Genomic DNA, 18,329 nt, shown 5'->3' with positions numbered 1-18,329 from the left:
GTCCACTTACTCTAACCTTCATCTACATACATATAACAATCTTCACACAACCCTTCCTTCCTTCCTTCCTTCCTTCCTTCCTTCCTTCCTTCCTTCCTATCAAATGCCGATTTGTTTGTTTCCCTCGGACACATTGACATTCTGTATATTTCAAAATTCTCGATGCCACATCTATAATACTCTGTATCTATTCCTATCCGTAAATCCTAGTACTGTATTAGCTTACTTTCATCCTTATTTTGTTCTACCTATATATTTCCTCTACGTTCTCCTCTTCAAATTGGCCATTTGAAGCCTGCCTCCTCTAGGTTAGTTAGAATTAGAGTAGCCCTGCTGAATTAGTTGCTGAATGGTGAGTAACTTCCACTGGCGGTGCATCTACACTGTAAACATAACACACTTTGACACCACTTTAAGTCCTGGGGCTCCATCCTATGGACTCTTGGGATTTGCAGTTTGCCTCTCTGGAAAAAAGAGATGGCGACCCTGCTATGTTTGTGCTTCATCTGCAGTGACAGTAAACACCTTCCTTCCAAATACTGGAGATGTTAATTTTTTAAAGAAGGGTAATCCAAAGGGAATCCAAAATCAAAACTATGCATGCAGAAATCACTCTTACCTCCTCATCGGTGAACCGGTCCGCCTGCGTCATGAGCATTTCTTTCATGCTGGAGACAAGAAAATAAAATGCAGGTGTACCACAGTTAATGCAGTAAATGTATTCCTGGGCATGATTTCTTTAACAAAAATACTGGCACCACACCTATTTACTACAGGTTGAGTCTCCCTTATCTTGAGTCTCCATTAAATTACTACAGGTTGAGCCTCACTTATCTGCTTGGGACCACAAGTATTTTGGATTTTGAGGGGGAAACAATTGGATTTTGGAGTACACTTGTCTCTCCATATTCACTAGGGTTAGGGGCACAAGACCCCCGTGAATATGGAAAAACAGCAAATAACAAAAACACTATGTTTTTACCTGAGAGGACACCTCTCTAGGAATCTCTAGATCCTCTAGTACAACTCTGTGGTCAACGTCTGGCAGACACTGAGCATAGGACTGCCCTGGAGATGCTACAGAGGCCTAGTAGAGTCTTCTCTCTAGGAATGGTCCTCCAGGGCAACTCTGTGGTCAAGACACTGTCCGACAGACACTGGCCATAGAACTGCACCAGAGGAGCTACAAAGGCCTAGTAGGGTATTCTCTCTAGGAATCTCTGGGTCCTCTGTTGCAACTCTGTAGTCAATGTCCAACAGACACTGACCATAGGACTGCACTGGAGAAACTACAAAGGCCTAGTAGGCTATTCTCTCTAGGAATCTCTAGGTCTTTCAGTGCAACTCTGTGGTCAACGTCCAACAGACACTGGCCATAGAACTGCGCTGGAGGAGCTACAAAGACCTAGTAGAGTCTTCTCTCTGGGAATCTCTAGGTCCTCCAGGGCAACTCTGTGGCCACTGTCCGACAGACACTGACCATAGAACTGCACCGGAGGAGCTACAAAGGCCTAGTAGGGTATTCTCTCTAGGAATCTCTAGGTCCTCCAGTGCAACTTTTAGTCAAAGTTGACCATAGAGTTGCACTGGAAGAACTAGATATTGCTAGAGAATGTTAATCCAATCTGTGAATAACCAAAGCCGCAAATATCAAAGCTGCAAATATGGAGGGATGAGTGTATTTGCATCTACATATTGAGATATCTTGGAAGCGGGAGTTAAGTCTCAACATGAAATCCATTTATAACACATAACCCGAAGGTAATTTTGTACAATACGTTTAATAACGTTGGGCATGAAACAAAGTTGGGATACACTGCACTATCCGAAAGGAAAGGTATCACTGTCTCAGCCAGCCATGAAAAACGTGTTGGATTTTGGAGCATTTTGGATTTAGGAAATCTGGATAAGGAAGACCCAACCTGTATCTGAACAGAGTTGGCTTAGAGCAAGTCCCAACCAACTCTGTCGACTCGACCGCTACATTCAGATCCGATCCCATTGCTCCAGTGGGTCTACTCTAGCCCAAACTCCCCATAAGAGCCAGACCTTGTCTTCCAAAGAGGTATACATTTCCCCCTGCCTTTCTTTTAATGTTATTTATGAAGATGCCCCGCATTGTTTGGCATCTTCCATTCACTTGCATCCAGCGGAGGGGTTTATTTTTTGGAAAGAATTTGAAGCAAGGTTTGGAAAGGAGGGGTTTTGGGTGGCGAATCGAGGAGGATCAAATGTAATTCTAAGCTTCAAAAGCCGGGGACGTCAGCCTCTGGCACCGTTCGCCATAAGGAGGAACGGGGGAAAATAACCCAGCACAGTTTCCATTATTTATTTTATACAGCAACGGAGATTCAGATTTTCCGAACGGAGGAGCTCTGAGCTCTCGGCAGTTGTTGTTTTCCGTGCCGTTTGTTTCTTCGGCGGCTGGGTGGGACCAAAAAAAGAAAGAAAGAAGGGAAACCATAGATTCATTTCCCCTCCCCAAATTGGATTTATAATACAATGGTATAAATTTTCTATCGTTTCCATCGGCCTTGATGTGGAGCAAGAGATCGTATCTGTTGGGATCGGTTTCGGGCGTCTCTAATTTATTTATTTCTTAAATTAAATATATCGAAGTCCATTCTTCGGTTTGCAAATAAGTCTTAGAAGGCTACTTTGGATACAAAAAATAAATGGAACAAATTGTTTGGTTAATTGGGATGATCTGGCGCACAGCGCAGCCTGAGGAGAACATTGTGGCATTGCAGACGCTGTCACGCATGGGCCTCCGAGAAGGCTTTGATCCTTGTATGGTTTCCATCAGAGGTCGCCCACAGTCTTGGGGCCGAAAGAGATGAGATGTTTTGAGGTCCGCAGTTGGATCTCCGCACTTATATTTCTTTTTAACAGCTCCCCTGGGTAAGCTTGGCTTGGACCAGGACCTTGGCATTGCAGGAGGAAGGTCTGAACCTTCTCCTGATGGTTCCCAGTTCTCCTGACCAACCCCCAAAGCCAGTCTTTGTCCTCTTGTGGAAAATATGCGCTGGGTTTACACGCAAGCTGAATAAGCTACAGTTGAGAACGGCCAGACTCAGTCCAAGGTTGCGAAAGCAGGATTGTGAATGGGGTGTCCTTGCTTTTTTGACGGTTTTTCAGGCTTCGTGGCCATGTTCTGGAAGAGTTTATTCCTGACATTTCGCCAGCATCTGTGGCTTTGGCATCTTCAGAGAATGCTGGCATGGAAGAGAGTGGGGTAGATATATACAGTATACACACACACACACACACACACACACACACACACACACACTGTGTGACTAGGTTGGGAGGAGTGATTTCCATGTTAATCTGTGTGTTGTTCGGTACTACCCCACTCACTTCCATGCCAGCATTCTCTGAAGATGCCAAAGGCACAGATGCTGGCGAAATGTCATGAATAAACTCTTCTATAACATGGCCACATCGCCCGAAAAACCCACAAAGAAACTATGGATGTTGGCCATGAAGGCCTTCGACTTCACATTGTTGTCCTTGAGCTTGTGCACTCCATGTGCAGATGTGCATTGAACACTGCAACTAGAGGTGCACATTGTGCATTGCTGTGCGGAGGTGCACAGACATTTGGGTCCGTAACATTGTAATTCACTGACAAGGCAGCATAGTGCAACCACCATATAACTCTGTAAGCATAATGTTACTCTCCATGGCTGCGTTGTGTGCCTTCAAGTCATTTCCTACTTATGTCAACCCTATGATGGGGCTTTCTTTCAAGTGTCTTCAGAGGGGGTTAAAAGTGGACCTGCCATTTTGTTTCCATACACAAAAGATTTGTAATTTGAATTGACGCCCTCGCATATACCAATAACATTTATATGTCTATGCCTGGCTTCTACTCCACCAAACGCATCTGAGGAAGTAGAGTGAAGTCTAGGAAAGCTCATGCTGCCAACTTCTTTCTTTCAGTTAGTCTCAAAGGTGCTGCAAGATCTCTCTACATCATCATCATCATCATCATTATTATTGCATCTAAATGCATCTGAGGAAGTAGTCTGAAGTCTCCCAAAGCTCATGCTGCCAACTTCTTTCTTTGTGCTACAAGACCTCTCTATGTTCAGAAGTGGTTTGTCATTGCTATGCTCTGAGGTTGAGAGAGTATGACTTGCCCATGGTCACTCAGTGGCTTTATATGACGGAGCTGGGATTCGAACCCTGGTCTCCAGAGTCATAGTCCAATGCTCAAACCACAACACCATGTTGGCTATATGAAAGCTAGTGTTGCAACTTCTTTTGCTCAGTTAGTAAAGGCACTACAAGTCCTTTTTGCACAGTGACGTTCCATCCGAACTTGGCAAGGATGCTCAACAAGGTGGCATCCATGACCCTTCTCTCTGGATCGCCATCGCCATCATAGATGTGGCTGGAGAAAAACTTTGCCCTCCGACTCAAAATCAGTCCCAAGACACCCAAAATGAGTCACAGATTTCCATGCGAGGAGTGAAAGCCCGCAGTGGAAAAAACGAAATGCCCCCAAAAGGATGTTAATGAGGCAAAGGTTTTTATTTAAAGGCTAGGCATGGGCAGTTTTTGGTGGCGGTGGGGAGTTACTCTCCTATGGCTTTACTCCCCCTCCGTTTTTTTCCCCATACGAAAAAAATCTATTAATGAATACCAACCGTCGTCTTGAAAGGGGCAAGATTTTCAAAGCGATGGGCGAGCCGCTTTATATAAAAAAAAATTAGAGGCAAATGTCTAAACGCTGGAAGTATATAAAGGGAAGCCAAGCTTCAAAATACGGTCACGGGATTGATTTAATGGTTGGTTTCATAATGATCAACATTGCCCACGGGTCTCATAAGTGACCATTATGTTCCGTTGTCTCATGCGTTCGGCAAAGTTTGGTGCGGAGGGCGTTTGGGAGAGGGAATAAAAGGTAAAACCTGGCAAGTTTGCTGCGTGCACCTGAACTGTGCTTTGGGACTGAACCATGCTTTGCACCATGAAAAGTACTGCGTTGTGGTTTGCAAGCCAGGAAAGTCTTAGGTGGGACATAACTGTGCTTTGAATTCTATGAAGCCTATGCCTGGAACTCAGATCAGATGTGCTTGTTCATCCTAGGTTTTTGCTTTGGATTGCGCTTTCCTTTGTGACCGAAGCAACGTCAATGTGTTAAATGTCGAGGCCAAAGGAGAGAGCATAGGTGAGCATCCTTGTCACCCCTCACATTTTGGGAATGAACCTTTCCAATAAGAAGCCTCCCTCTCTCATGTAGGAAATCAATGATATATTTGATTGATATAATCATTTTGGCCCCAAAACCTGCCTTTGACTTGTACAAGAGGTCGACTTATAGTCAAGTATATACGGTATGTTAATATGAATTATTGCTTTATTTAACATTATAGCCTTTAATACATTTCATATTGTATGGATTGGTATGAACCAATCAAGATGTTGATCAGGGATGGGCAACTGCAAAGGAATTCGACCATTCCCTCCATACTCTTCCTCCCTGGGCTTCTCTTGTCAATCCAGTTTTGGGATTCATATGAAATATCACTGGTTTTTAGCAAGAGAATGAAGGGAAGGGATTCAGACAGTCATGAACCATCAGTATGAGGATCAGTGCCAAATCCAGGGTTCACTCCTCTTAAAACAGTACAGAGAGAGGTCTTGTAGTACCTTTGAGACTCACTGAAAGCCAGGTGGAAGCCAGGTACCACTCCACCAAACGCATCTGAGGAAGTAGACAGAAGTCCACGCAAACCTCATGCTGCCAACGTCTTTCTTTCCGTGAGTCTCATAGGTGCTACAAGATCTCTCTACATACTGATTCCACAGACTGACATGGCTATATCTTTGAATTCTCCCTCTTAAAATGGTGTGAAATAAACCCCTCTTTGCTCCAGATCTTCTGAGAAGCTCCGCAGACCTCTGTTGCTACACTAGGCAGCTGTTCGCACATGTGTCCCACTATGTGTCCCACTTGCTGTGGCAGCATGTCGCTCAATCTAAAGTCAGAACAAAGTGCCCAGCCATGCTATTGATAATGGGTGCCTCCTTCTGAGGAGCCCTGGCATTGGAACAGAGGGCTTGGGTTAACCATAGGAGGTCGGGGTATCTCTGGACCCAGGATACTCTGGGTATCCTGGCTAGTGCGGGCAGGACCTATGAGAGATCTGGATGAACCATCTCCTGATCACTGAAATCATATGGTTGTTGAGTTAAAAACCAGCCCATCTCAACAGATCTAGACTGATCAGTGTTAAAGACTCCATTTCCACAGTGCCATCAATTGGCGACGAAATGCAAACCTGACCAGCTCTTTATTTATTTCAAATGAAAAGGGAAGGGAATGGGTCATTTTTATAACAAAAGCCACAACAACTTACTAGTCGGCTTTCACGTAACCTTTTCCTTCTCGGTCGAAAACCCGAAAGGCGTTCAGAATGATCTCTTCTGGATCCGTGCCTAGAAGGGGAACAAGCAGAGGCCTTAATATTTTTAAATACTCCTTTAGCACATGGTTCAGACATGTATCACATCATGATTTCCATACGCAGCAGGACCAGCAGCCAAACATATGAATAAAATCATACAGTTGGGGGGATCCCAAGGGCCATCCAGTCCAACCTCCTTCCATGCAGGAATACACAGCTCAAGCACTCCTGAAAAAGGCCCATGAAATACCTCTGCTGAAAGACTTTCAAAGATGGAGTGATCATCACCCTCGGATGCAATCTATTCCAATCTTCAACAGCTTTTACATTCTTCTTGGAATCTCTTTTCTTGTAATAGGTTTGTGTTCTAGGGCTTGCCTTCACTTGCTAGAATACTTCAAGTTGTCTCTAAAGTATTCTGCGCACACACACCCCCTCCAGTTCCCCTTTTACCTGCTGTTTTGTCGAGGATTTTCAGCTCTCACAATGTGGTTTGAGTGTTGGGCTATGACTTTGGAGACCCCGGTTCAATTCCCAACTCAACCATGAAACCCACTGGATGATATTGGGTGAGTCACACTCTCACAGCTTCAAGGGAAGGCAATGCCAAACCACCCCTGAACCAGTCTTGCCAAGAACACCCATGATAGGTTTGCCATAGGGTTGCCATAAGTCGGAAACGGCTTTCAGGCACACAACAAGTGGCACCAGATCTCTCTCGACAGAAAAATCTCACAAAACTACAGTGCCCAGAATTCCATAGCATGGATCTATGGCAGTTAAAGTGGTGTCAACCTAGATTATTTCCGCAGTGTAGATGCAGCCTAAATGAGATTCATTAGAAAAGGCAATATTGGGCCCGAACAGACAGGCCAAAATAAAGCTGCTTCGGGTCACTTTGGAGGTATGCTGTTTAAATGACACACACATCTTAAGAGGCCAGAAGCTGCACTAAAGCTGCACCTTAGGACTGGAGCATGGATTTGGCATGGCTTCCGGACTCTTAGGATGCATGCATGATTTAAACAGCATACCTCCAAAGTGACCCGAAGCAGCTTTATTTTGGCCTGTCTGTTTGGGCCCATAGCTAGGAAAGGTAGAAAGTAGGAGAAAAAGAGGTGCAGTACATAGCAGATGGATAGACTTAGCCAAGGAACGGTAGAAGACAGAGGTCATGCAGGTGTCTCATGTACAGGGTTGTCATGAGTCAAAGTCAACTCAAAGGCTAACAGTTATTCAGGGGGAGAGATGAGATTGGGATTCAGGGAGCAAGTTCCTGGCCTTCCAACGCCAGATGAGCACTTGAGCAGAAAAGAAAGAAAACTTCTCCCCCCAAAAGCGGCCCACACTCCACAACAACAACAACAACGACAAAAAAGCATTGCTGTGTGCTAATGCCAACCACATGGGCCGCTCCGCTCTACAAAGGGTCGGAAGAAATGCAATTTGTATCCCACACGGAGATGCCGCCCGCCTTCAAAGAGACCACTTGATGCATCGGTTAATCAAAAGGGAATGGTTGCCACTTCAAAGCTGGACGTCCAGGAGGAAGATGGAGCGCAACCTCCTCCTTCTTGCGCTTCTCCCGCCACCGCCAAATGGGCGCAAGGGTGTGGAAGAGCCCCTTACTTAAAGACTTACTAAAGATTGTTTCGGGATGCAGACTAGTTAGAAAGAGAGCAAAGGAGTTTATGGGAGCTGATGAGGGTGGCCAGTTCAGGATCATCCCACACTTCCAGGTGACAACCTGAGATCTACAGTATGGCCCCTGGTAAGATGTGTAGCGAATTAAGTACTAACCACAGTCAGCAGTTCGCACACAGAGATGCAAGCGTACAGGGAGGACATATTCTCCTGTTTGGGGCATGACTTTGTAATTGCTGTTGTGTGCCTTCGAGTCGTTTCTGACTTATGGTGACCTAAGGAGGACCTCTCATAGGGTTTTCTTGGTGAGTTTCTTCCAAAGGGGTTTGCCATGGCCATCCTCTGAGGCCGAGAGAGTGTGACTTGGCCAAAGTCACCAACTGGCAGAGATAGAAATCTGCATGCAGCCCTTTCTTCTTTCCTGGAGATGACCCACTAAAACTGGAGAGTCGGGGCATTTCTCCAGTTCACGATTCAAGGCAACTGATAACAACTACCATAGATAAAAATTCACAGTATGCAATCTAAGTATTTAGATTGTGAAATGATTATACATTGTTTAAAAGCATCAACCATTACAACCAAAGAAAACAAGAAATCCAGCACATTACACAAGGCCCTGGAGCAGCCACCAAGAAGGCCCTGGCTTCTGTGTTCCCACCAAAGGGGTCTTGGGGGATTGTCGGACCTCCCCAGAGGGTCTCCCCAGATCTCAAAACATGGGCAAGTTCATATGGGGAGAATATGGTCCTTCAGATAGCCCGAGCCATGAAGGAGATGTATGCGCCAGACAGACCATTCTGTTTCTTGTTGTCCCATACCTTTGAGCTTCTCTCCAAACATGGTGAGGAAGACGGTGAAGTTAATGGCACCCGGGGCTTCCTTGATCATCTCTTCCAACTCTTCATTCTTGACGTTCATGCGACCTGTGACACAACATCATTTGTCTTATACAAGATTAAAAGAAAAATCCATTGCCTATTTAAAAATTTAACCTGAGAGGACACCCTTCTAGGAATCTCTAGATTCTCCAGCGCAACTCTATGTTCAACATTTGCTGGAAGTTGACCATAGAAACATGTTGGAGGACCTACAAATGCCTAGAGAAGTGTTTTCTCTAGTACTCCTGGGTCCTTTAGAGATTCCTAGAGAGATGATGATGATGATGATGATGATGATGATGATGATGATGATGATGATATCCCACTTTCCACCCCCAAATTGGGACACAAAGCAGCTTACACAAACTAAAACACGTTAATCAAATCTGCAAATAAATCAGTCCACAAAAGTCCAAGCTTCAAATGTGGAGATCTTCTTTGTGCTTCTAAGATTGTACATCTAAAAGCCCTTTAGATTAATGTACGTAGCAATTCTGTTGTTGTTGTTTTTACCCAGCGCAGCAAAGGTATCCCTCAGGTCAGCCTTGTCGATGAAGCCGTCTCGGTTCTGGTCCATAATTGTGAATGCCTGTGAAGGAACCAAAGAGGAGATCATTGCTTGTACCCAAGAGGACAGTAGACCTTCAATTGTGGGCCTTGTCCGCATGGGTCAAATAAAACATCCTCCCTGTGTCTTTTTGGTGATCATTTCGGACAATGCAGGGCCCAGTCCCTGTTCTGGTCCAAATGACGTATGGCCAGTTTGGCAGTAAACCTGCTCTGTACCACTCTTAACATAGTTTTAATAAAATCACCTTTTGCTTCAGATCTTCTAGGACAATCCAGACCCCTCCATAGTGATGGTGGACAGCTGTTACATGCTACCCGGAGACGCACTCATGCACTGAGAACAAGGCATCCATCCATGTGGTTGGTTCTGGATGCCTTGTTGTGGCCTCAGAGCAAGCAAGTCCCACCAGCGGCAATGTGTGGCACAGCAGGATGACATGTGTGAACAGCCACCCAGCATCGCCACAGAGTGCCCAAGGTAATGAGAGGACACTGGGGCAGTGTTGGGGCCAGAATACTCTGAGTTGCTCCCAGAGTATACTAGCATGTCTGAACCCAGCCTACACCCCACTACACTTGATCTTTAGGCTGCACCCGCACTGGAGAAATAGTCCAGTTTGACACCACTTGAACTGCCATATAGTTTGTGGTGGCACCAGAGCTCTCTGGCAAAGGAGGCTAAATGTCTCACCAAACTACAATGCCCAGAATTCCATAGCATTGAGCCGTGGCAGTTAAAGCGCTGTGGGATATTAAATACCTTGAAGGCTCCAGATCCCATTGATTGACTGATTGACTGATTGATTGATTTACAGTATTTATACCCTGCTCTTCAGCCCGAAAGGCTCTCAGAGCATCTTACCGATAGTTATTCAGATGGTTTGATCTTGGAAGCTAAACAGGGTCAGTGGTGGTTAGGGCTTGGATGGGAGGCCATCAAGGAATACCAGGTGCTGCAGGATATATTTCAGTGGAAAGAACATGGTAAATCCACCTGTGAGGATTCCTTGCCCAAGAAACCCTATGAAATTAATGGGGTTGTCATAAGCCAACGGTAATTTGACGGTACGTACGTACCCAAATATTTGCAAAAATGAATACATTTCTTCATCAAATCAAGAACTGTCCAGCCAAGCCAAACCAAGAATAAGGGAGAACCGAGTAACTGGGATCGATTTGTCCTACAGATCACATTGAAAACAGACCCCGTTGTTGGCCAAGACAACCCACCGCAGAGTTAAAGAGATTGTACCTCTTTGAATTCCTGAATCTGGCTCTGATCGAACATGGAGAACACGTTGGAGCCGCCGCCTTCCTTCTTGTGCCGTGCCATTTTGGGGGCCTGCAACATTCAAAAAGGTAGACCGTCATAACATGAGGACCACCGCAACACTGTGGCTGAACCCTGTCTCCAAAATGAGATGTTTCATCCGAAAAACACAGCCGAGTACATAACAAGGTACAGTTTATGCAACATAGCTGCAAATGAATGTATGGCCCTATACAGACAGGCCAAAATAAAGCTGCTTCAGGTCACTTTGGAGGTATGGTGTTTCAATGATGCATTCGTCCTAAGAGTCTGGAAGCTGCACCAAAGCTGCACTCCAGTCCTTAAGACTGGAGTGTGGCTTTTGTGTGGCTTCTGGACTCAGGATGCATATATCATTTAAACAGCATACTTGCAAAGTGACTCGAAGCAGCTTTATTTTGGCCTGTCTGTATCAGGCCAATATTTATATGAGTCTTTTTATTTTATTTTATTTTGCATTTTGTTTTGCAATGTCCTGCGTTTTGTGGTGCCTTTGCGGAATGAAATTGTGTCGCCTTGCATCTACTTGGAGCATTTCTCCTCCCGTTTTCCAAAGCGGTGTAGTAAGGCTTTAGAACATCTTGCTTTTCTTTAACCATCCGCTCCCACTCGTCTCTAGATCTGATCTTTCCTTGCTCTTGTGCCGATTTCTCCTCTCCTTTCCCTCGGTCCGCTGTCCTCCTTTGCTCTGACTGCCTGACCTTATCATCTCGGAGGAATGTAAGGAATTCCCACCCGGGAAACCTAGTTAAAATATATGTCCGTGTGTCTATATCGGTTGCAAATCCTCAGCTATTTCCTCCTGGCATGCAAGAGCAAATAATGACCCTCCTTGCCTCCTTACTTTGCAATTTTCACCCTGTAGCTGTACATTTCAAAGCGTTTTGAGGTTGTTGTGCTTTTACTGTAAAAGCCATTCAATGGTGGAATAGATTGCCTTGGAGGGAAGCGGATTCTCCTTCTTTGGAGGTCTTTAAACATAGTTTGGATGGGGATCTCTCCAGAGTTTTAGTTGTGCATTCCTGCATGGCAGGGGGTTGGACTATATGGCCTTTAGGGTCCTTTACGACTATAAGATTCTATACTACAGAGTATTCTTTCCACTCCTTTCCCCCGCTAGCCTCTGGTTTGGTGTATCTGCTGGTCAGCCTTTAATATTGTTGGATTATCTTTTTTTATGAGAGCCAGTGTGGTGCATAGGTTTGAGTGACTACATTCTAGAGACCAGGGTTCGAATCCCCTCTTGGCTACGCAAAATCACTGGGTTTGATCCCAGGTAAGTTACACTTTCTCAGAAGGAGGCAAAGGCCAATGCCCTTTGAAAAAATTTTGCCAAGAAAACCTCATGTTTGGGTCGCTTTAGGGTTAGCATGAGTTGGAAACTCCTTGAAGGCACAACAACAACCACAGTTCCTCTTGTGCAAAGCAATCGAAAGCAGCTCTTAAGGAATGAGATCTTTGGCCCAGTTGCCCTCTTTGGCCCAGATTGGAGAAGACGCTGGGAATGATTTCCCTATAAATGCCTATGGTTTGAGCGTTGGACAATGACTCTGAAGACCAGGGCTTGAATCCACGCTCAGCCATGGGCCTTGAGCAAGTCACGCTCTCTCAACCACCGAAGAAGGCAAGGGCAACAACCCACCTCTGAACAAATCATGCCAGAAAAACTTCATGGTATGGTTGCCTTAGGGTTACCATAAGTTGGAAATGACTGGAAGGCACACAACAACAATCACATTCATAGTGGATCGCTAGGAACTGTTAGGATACTCTCTTTAAAAAAATAAAGTCACTGCCATGGTTAAAATGCCAGGCAGTTTATATGATGAACAGTGAGGCCAAAGCATTGCCCCTAAAGAAATGCTTTGGGGGCCTGCAACTTTGATCCTCTCTCCCCCGGGATTCCTTTCCCACCCGGCGGCTTTGCCATTTGTTCGATCCTCGCCTTTTATGGACAGCATTCCATCCCCCTGATCATATATTTCTTTTGCAATCCGGCTATAATTAGACGATAACTCTAATCCGAGCGTCTCGGTGGATGAAGTCACGACAAATGCCAATGAGGTGACGCTCGGGTATTCGGGAATGGAGGGGAAAAGGGGGGGATTTTGTTTTCCAGATCTTTTGTAGCACGGAGCAGTTGGATTCATCGAGGAGGAGGAGGAGGAGGTATTTTCCCACATGCAAAATAATAGGCTTTCTATCTGGCGACTGTCTACCGCTTTATTCTCCCTAAAAGAAGGGGCAAGGAGAGGACAGTTTAGGGTCCATCCCGGACAACCCTAAATAACCAAAGGTCCTTCAGATCTTTCTATTTCCAGAAGGGAAAATGGCTTTGGGTACTACACTTTCCAGAATCCCCGATGAGGATTCTGAGACTTCTAGTTGAAGGCAAATAAGAGATTTTACTCTGACTAACATCTTCAAGCATCCATCCATTTCTATGCTTGGCATGCGCTTCTTTCAAAGCAATCATGCGCCTTGGGCAACATATTTGAAAAACGAGGAAAGCCCACTGTGTACATTTCTAAAATGCAGATGGATTTAAAATGCAGATGTGTTTTTGTTCATGGGGCTGTTATATCTCCAATCCGATAATATAAGGATAGGAGTACAGCTATTGGTTACATGAGGCCTTTTCAGGACTCCCATGCTTTGGGCCCCTTCACCCCAACCCCATGAAGAATGTATTCGGAATAGCCAAGTCGGCCATGCAGGAAAATGAAACAAGATCCAAAAGGAGGGATACCTTTCTGGGCCAACCAAAATTCATAAAATGCACCATGCAAAATTTCAAATGGCTTCTTCGTCAAGCAAAGATGTTTTAAAAACATGCAGGAGAGGGAAAGTGGCATGAGAATCACAGGCCTACATTTCGTCTCAGATGTCATAGAGTTAGATGTCAAGGGTCATCCAATCCAACTCCATTCTGCCATGCAGGGACTCACAATAAAAACACTTGCAACAGACGGCCATCCGGTCTCTGTTTAAAGACCTTCAAAGAAGGAGACTCCATCATCCTCCAAAGCAGACATCTCTTACTATCAGGAAATTCTTACTATCAGGTGGAATCTCTTTCCCTATAGCTTGACTCCATTGCTCCATGCCCTAGTCTCTGGATCAGCAGAAAACATGTTTGCTCTATCCTCAGTATGTTGTTGCTGCTGCTGTGTGCCTTCAGGTCTTTTCCAACTTACATCAACCCTAAGGCAAACCTTGGCATGTTTCTTCAGAGGGGTTTGCCATTACCACTGTGGCAGGGAGAGTTGTGACATACCCAAAGTGACCCACTAGATTTCCACAGCCGAGCCAGTATTCGAACTCAGGTGTCCCGGGCCATAGTCCGATGCGCAAACCACTTCACCATGCTGCGTTCACCTTAACGTCACCATAAGTCCAAAATGACTTGAAGGCACACAACAACGACAATGAGGACATTGAAACATGTGAAGTCGAAGGCTTTCATGGCCAGCATCCATAGCTTTTTGGGGGCTATGAGGCCATGTTCTAGAAGAGTTTGTTTCTGATGTTTTGCCAGCAGCTGTGGCTGGCATCTTAAGACATCTCTGAAGATGCCACTGCCACAGATGCTGGTGAAACATCAGGAATAAACTCTTGTAGAACATGGGCACAGAGCCCCGAAAACCCCACAAAAAACTATGGTTAAAGGTTTGTCCATACTTTGTCTTGGTTATTAATCGGAAAGGAGACTGTGGTCAAGGAATCAGAATAGGACTTGGAAGGGTGGCTATGTCTGCTCACAAACTCCATTTACAAAGAGGTGACATCCCCACCGGGATTTCCGTCATCATTTCCATCTTGTTTGTTTGTGGTTTGTTGCTTTTGCTGTTTGCAGTCGTGGGCTTTTATGGGGTTTTCTTTGCTCTTTTTCATTGCTGCCTCCTTTCCTGAACTCCATCATATTAAGCAATTGCCCAACTCTGTCAAACGGCAGGGCTGGCCCTCCAAGTTTCTCTAGACTTCATAGAGCCGGGCCAAGAGAGTCTCCTCATCCCTTGGTCTGCCCTATTTCAGCTGTGTTGATATAAAATATCCAATATGTGTGGTCTGCACATTTAGGCTTCCCTTCCTTCCTCCTCTCCCTGCATTACAGGACGGCTACAACTTGTAATTATTATTGTGCCATTTCTGACAACCGTGTTTTGTCTCCGGCTAATCCTTTGAAAGTGGCATTACCGGGGAGCTGAAACATTACGATGCCATAAAACCTCGGTAATATTTATAAACCCTTTAAGACATCGTAAAGTGTGAGAGGTGGGGTGGCGGCGGTGGGGCAGGCGGGGGGCTCTGGGAATGGAAAACCTCCCTGCAGAGTTCATTTAGCATAATTACATGTGCATTTCGCTCTGATTAATAAAGAGCGATCATTTCCTTATGTATCAACATCCTCAGGTTGCTTTCATTAAGAATATTGCCATCATTATGCAGGCTTGGAGCAAAGCCCTCGCCTTCCACGCCAGTTGCCTTCCACCGTTTTAGAAGCAGCAGACACTTCCCTGGGACTCAGGATGCTTCCGAATATATATATATATATATATATATATATATATATATATATATATATTTGCAAGGTAGCTGTCGTCGCCGTAGCAGAATAAGCAATGGGTGAATCCCTGGCTTAGGGTGCCAAAATATTCTCGGCTGTCCCCGAAGTATTTCCCCCTTTACCCGCTCTCTTTTGCTGTGGGTTTATGGCTCTCACAGACAACAGTAGGTGACTGCCTTCTCACCCATCCCCACGCCTCTCCTGGCACTGTGGCTGAGGTCTGAATAAGGTACCCAACCATACTATCAACACTAAAGATCTTGCTCTAGGAGTAACTTGCACCTGCATTGAAGGTTGTCGCCATTATCACTGAGAAGAGAGCCAAAAACTCACAGTAAGGTGAGTTATTTAAGTGTGGACTCGGGGGCAAAAGCTCAGAATCGAGTGCAGGCATCATGTAGACGGTCGACACTCTCAAACAGCCAACACTGGGAAAGTGCTCTCTTGCATCTTCCTCAAGCTCACCTGTGATGGTGATGGGACCAGGGCCATTACCATCACTTTGTGGTGGGACCAGGACCGTCACCATCAACCTGGTGATGGGGCCAAGACCATCACCATTGCCTGGTGGTGGGATCAGGACCATCAGAGATGTGATTCTTCGGGTACGATGCATCCAAGCCATATAGGGTCATAACCAGTGCTGTAGTTGCCAGTGTAGTGTAGTGGTTTCAGTGTTGGACTAGGACTCTGGGAAACCAGGGTTCAAATATTCCCTGCTCTGCCATGGAAACCCACTGGGTAGCCTTGGGCACGTCACTTTCTCTTGGCCTCAGAGGAAGGCAAGGGCATCTCTGAACAAATCCTTCCAAGAAAACCCTGTGATAGGATCACCGTAGGGTCTCCATGACTTGAAGGCACGCAACACCAACCATGTTGGTTACTTTCCTCCAAGATAATGGAGAACCCATCATCGTGCGTCAAGTCTTGAGGTGTTGCTTTTCTGCATTGCATATGTTCCCCTAAATAGCGGCACCATGATGGCATCGTCCACTGAGATTTTTGGGGAGACAGTTCTCAATGGATGATGGCAACATTGTGCGTTTTCATATGGCAACACAACCAGACACTTCTCTGATTCCCGTACCTGCTCTTCAGGCAGAAAAAGTGGCTCAGACAGCAAAGCAAGAGCTGGTCCTAATTCGGTCCTCAGGAACCGCAGCTCACGTATTGCAAGTGGGCTGGAGTTAGAAACAACATTTCCACTAGTGGTTAAATGGCTAGACTAAAGAGTGGAAGATCTCAGTTCAAATCCCTTACTCAGCTCTGAAGGCTGCTTTGGTCCGCTCACCACCTTTCAGTCTGATCTACCTCACAGGTTTGTTGTGAGGATAAAATACAAAGAGGGAGAACCATGCATGGCCTCGTCCACTCGTATCTGGCCTTCAAGTCATTTCTGATTTATGGCGACCCGAACACTTTTGACCCTACGAATGAGAGCCAGCGTGGCCTGAGCATTGTACCACAACCCTGGGGACATTGTATTTAATGGGGCTTGGTTTTGCAGGATCCTGGAACTAAACCCTAGCGGATAAGAAGAATCCACTGTACAAGAAAGAGAGTAAGACAGGTAGAGAGAGAAAGGGGGAACGAACAAAAAGGACAGATGAAAGAAAAAGAAAGAACCCCTTACCATGCCGACGTTCTTCACCTTCTCTGCCCACCAACCCCAGACAATGAGTATTGTCCCTCTATATATAGGCTTATTCCAGGGGGGCAAAGTATGCTGGCTCCGAGTTTAGACAATAGCGCCAACTGGACCTCCATGCCATTCCAGGCATTTCCAGCCCCTCGCTAGGTTTACTTCCATAGCATTAACACCGCATATAAGTAGAACAAGAAAGCTGAAACCACGTTGGGTGAGGGTGAAATGCCTTTCTGGGGGCACTAGTGCTTTTCAGAGCTCTTCCAAAGTGGCATTTCATTGACCAGAGACATCTTCATAGGACAAGATGGGGAAATGTTCACCCACATAGCCTTAAAAAGAGAAAAGGGATATGTATATAATGTAGTTATAGTGGTCTGATCACAGAGACCACATCCAGTCTGACTCCATGCCATGCAGGAACTCTCAACGATGATGCTTTAACTGCTCAACCTCCATTCTATCTAAATAAATAAAAATATCGAACCCTGGGATTTGTAGTTCATGAAGGGGGCACTGGCAATTCCTTAATACTATTCCCCGAACAGGAGACAGAAATTCAAAAGACCACCTCAAACTGCAAGTCCCATTAAGCTTATAAAGCTTAATGAATTTGCAGAGATGGGGAAATTGACCAATCTAATATAAGAGAAGGAACTGCAGAGCCCTTTGATGGCGAATGGCGTCTGGAGACTGACTCTTGGCATAAGAAATCTTATAAGAGAGGAAACTATAGAGTCCTTTAATGGTGAATGGAGTTTGGGGAGTGAATCTTAGAATAAGAAATCTCATATAAGAGAGGGAACTATAGAGTTAGGGTTGCCATCCCCGAGGACCTCGAAACCGGGACAAATGTAGGACAATGTTTTAAAATGTAGGACCTTTTAAAAAAAAATTCCTGGCCAGGAAATTTAAAAAAAAGGTCCAACATTTTAAAGGTCCAACAGGAGGGAGCGTCTCCGCAGCTGGAGCTCCAACCGCGGAGAGCCCTCCAAGGCCTCAGCAAGGCCTTGGAGCCGCCGCGGGGGCTGAGGTGACTGCGGTGGGTGGGGCCGTCCCGGTTTGGGTGCCAAACCGGACCGGGACCGGGACAGCACCGCCCAAACTGCTATTGTCCCGCCCCACAGCAGGATATGGCAACCCTAGATGGGGACCCTGTGGCGGGGGTAGGGGAGGCACATGAAAGGTCCCCATTGGCCACATATGGCCCACAGGCTGCACAAGTTTCAACATGCATCTGATGAAGTACTCAGGCTACCAAAGCTTATGCTGCAAATGGCGTTCTCAAAGGTGC

General features: G+C 45.6%; 1 protein-coding gene across 1 annotated transcript in view; it reads right to left on the bottom strand.

Moving 5' to 3' along the window:
• MYL10 (myosin light chain 10) overlaps positions 1–17,109 on the bottom strand; it is an 18,253-nt gene extending 1,144 nt beyond the window's left edge. Inside the window, exons 1-6 of the mRNA XM_042442215.1 lie at positions 17,024–17,109; positions 10,767–10,856; positions 9,458–9,533; positions 8,885–8,989; positions 6,372–6,450; positions 620–668 (exon numbers count right to left, since the gene is read on the bottom strand). Of these exons, the coding sequence (XP_042298149.1) occupies positions 620–668; positions 6,372–6,450; positions 8,885–8,989; positions 9,458–9,533; positions 10,767–10,856; positions 17,024–17,026 (402 nt within the window). The 5' untranslated portion in view covers positions 17,027–17,109. The remainder of the gene's footprint in view (positions 1–619; positions 669–6,371; positions 6,451–8,884; positions 8,990–9,457; positions 9,534–10,766; positions 10,857–17,023) is intronic.
• Positions 17,110–18,329: the final 1,220 nt, after the last annotated feature.

Source organism: Sceloporus undulatus, chromosome 11, assembly GCF_019175285.1.
Source record: "Sceloporus undulatus isolate JIND9_A2432 ecotype Alabama chromosome 11, SceUnd_v1.1, whole genome shotgun sequence".
In the NCBI taxonomy this organism is placed as follows: Eukaryota; Metazoa; Chordata; class Lepidosauria; order Squamata; family Phrynosomatidae; genus Sceloporus; species Sceloporus undulatus.
The sequence above is the reverse complement of the archived record's forward strand: the minus strand, read 5'-3'. Positions and strand labels throughout refer to the sequence as shown.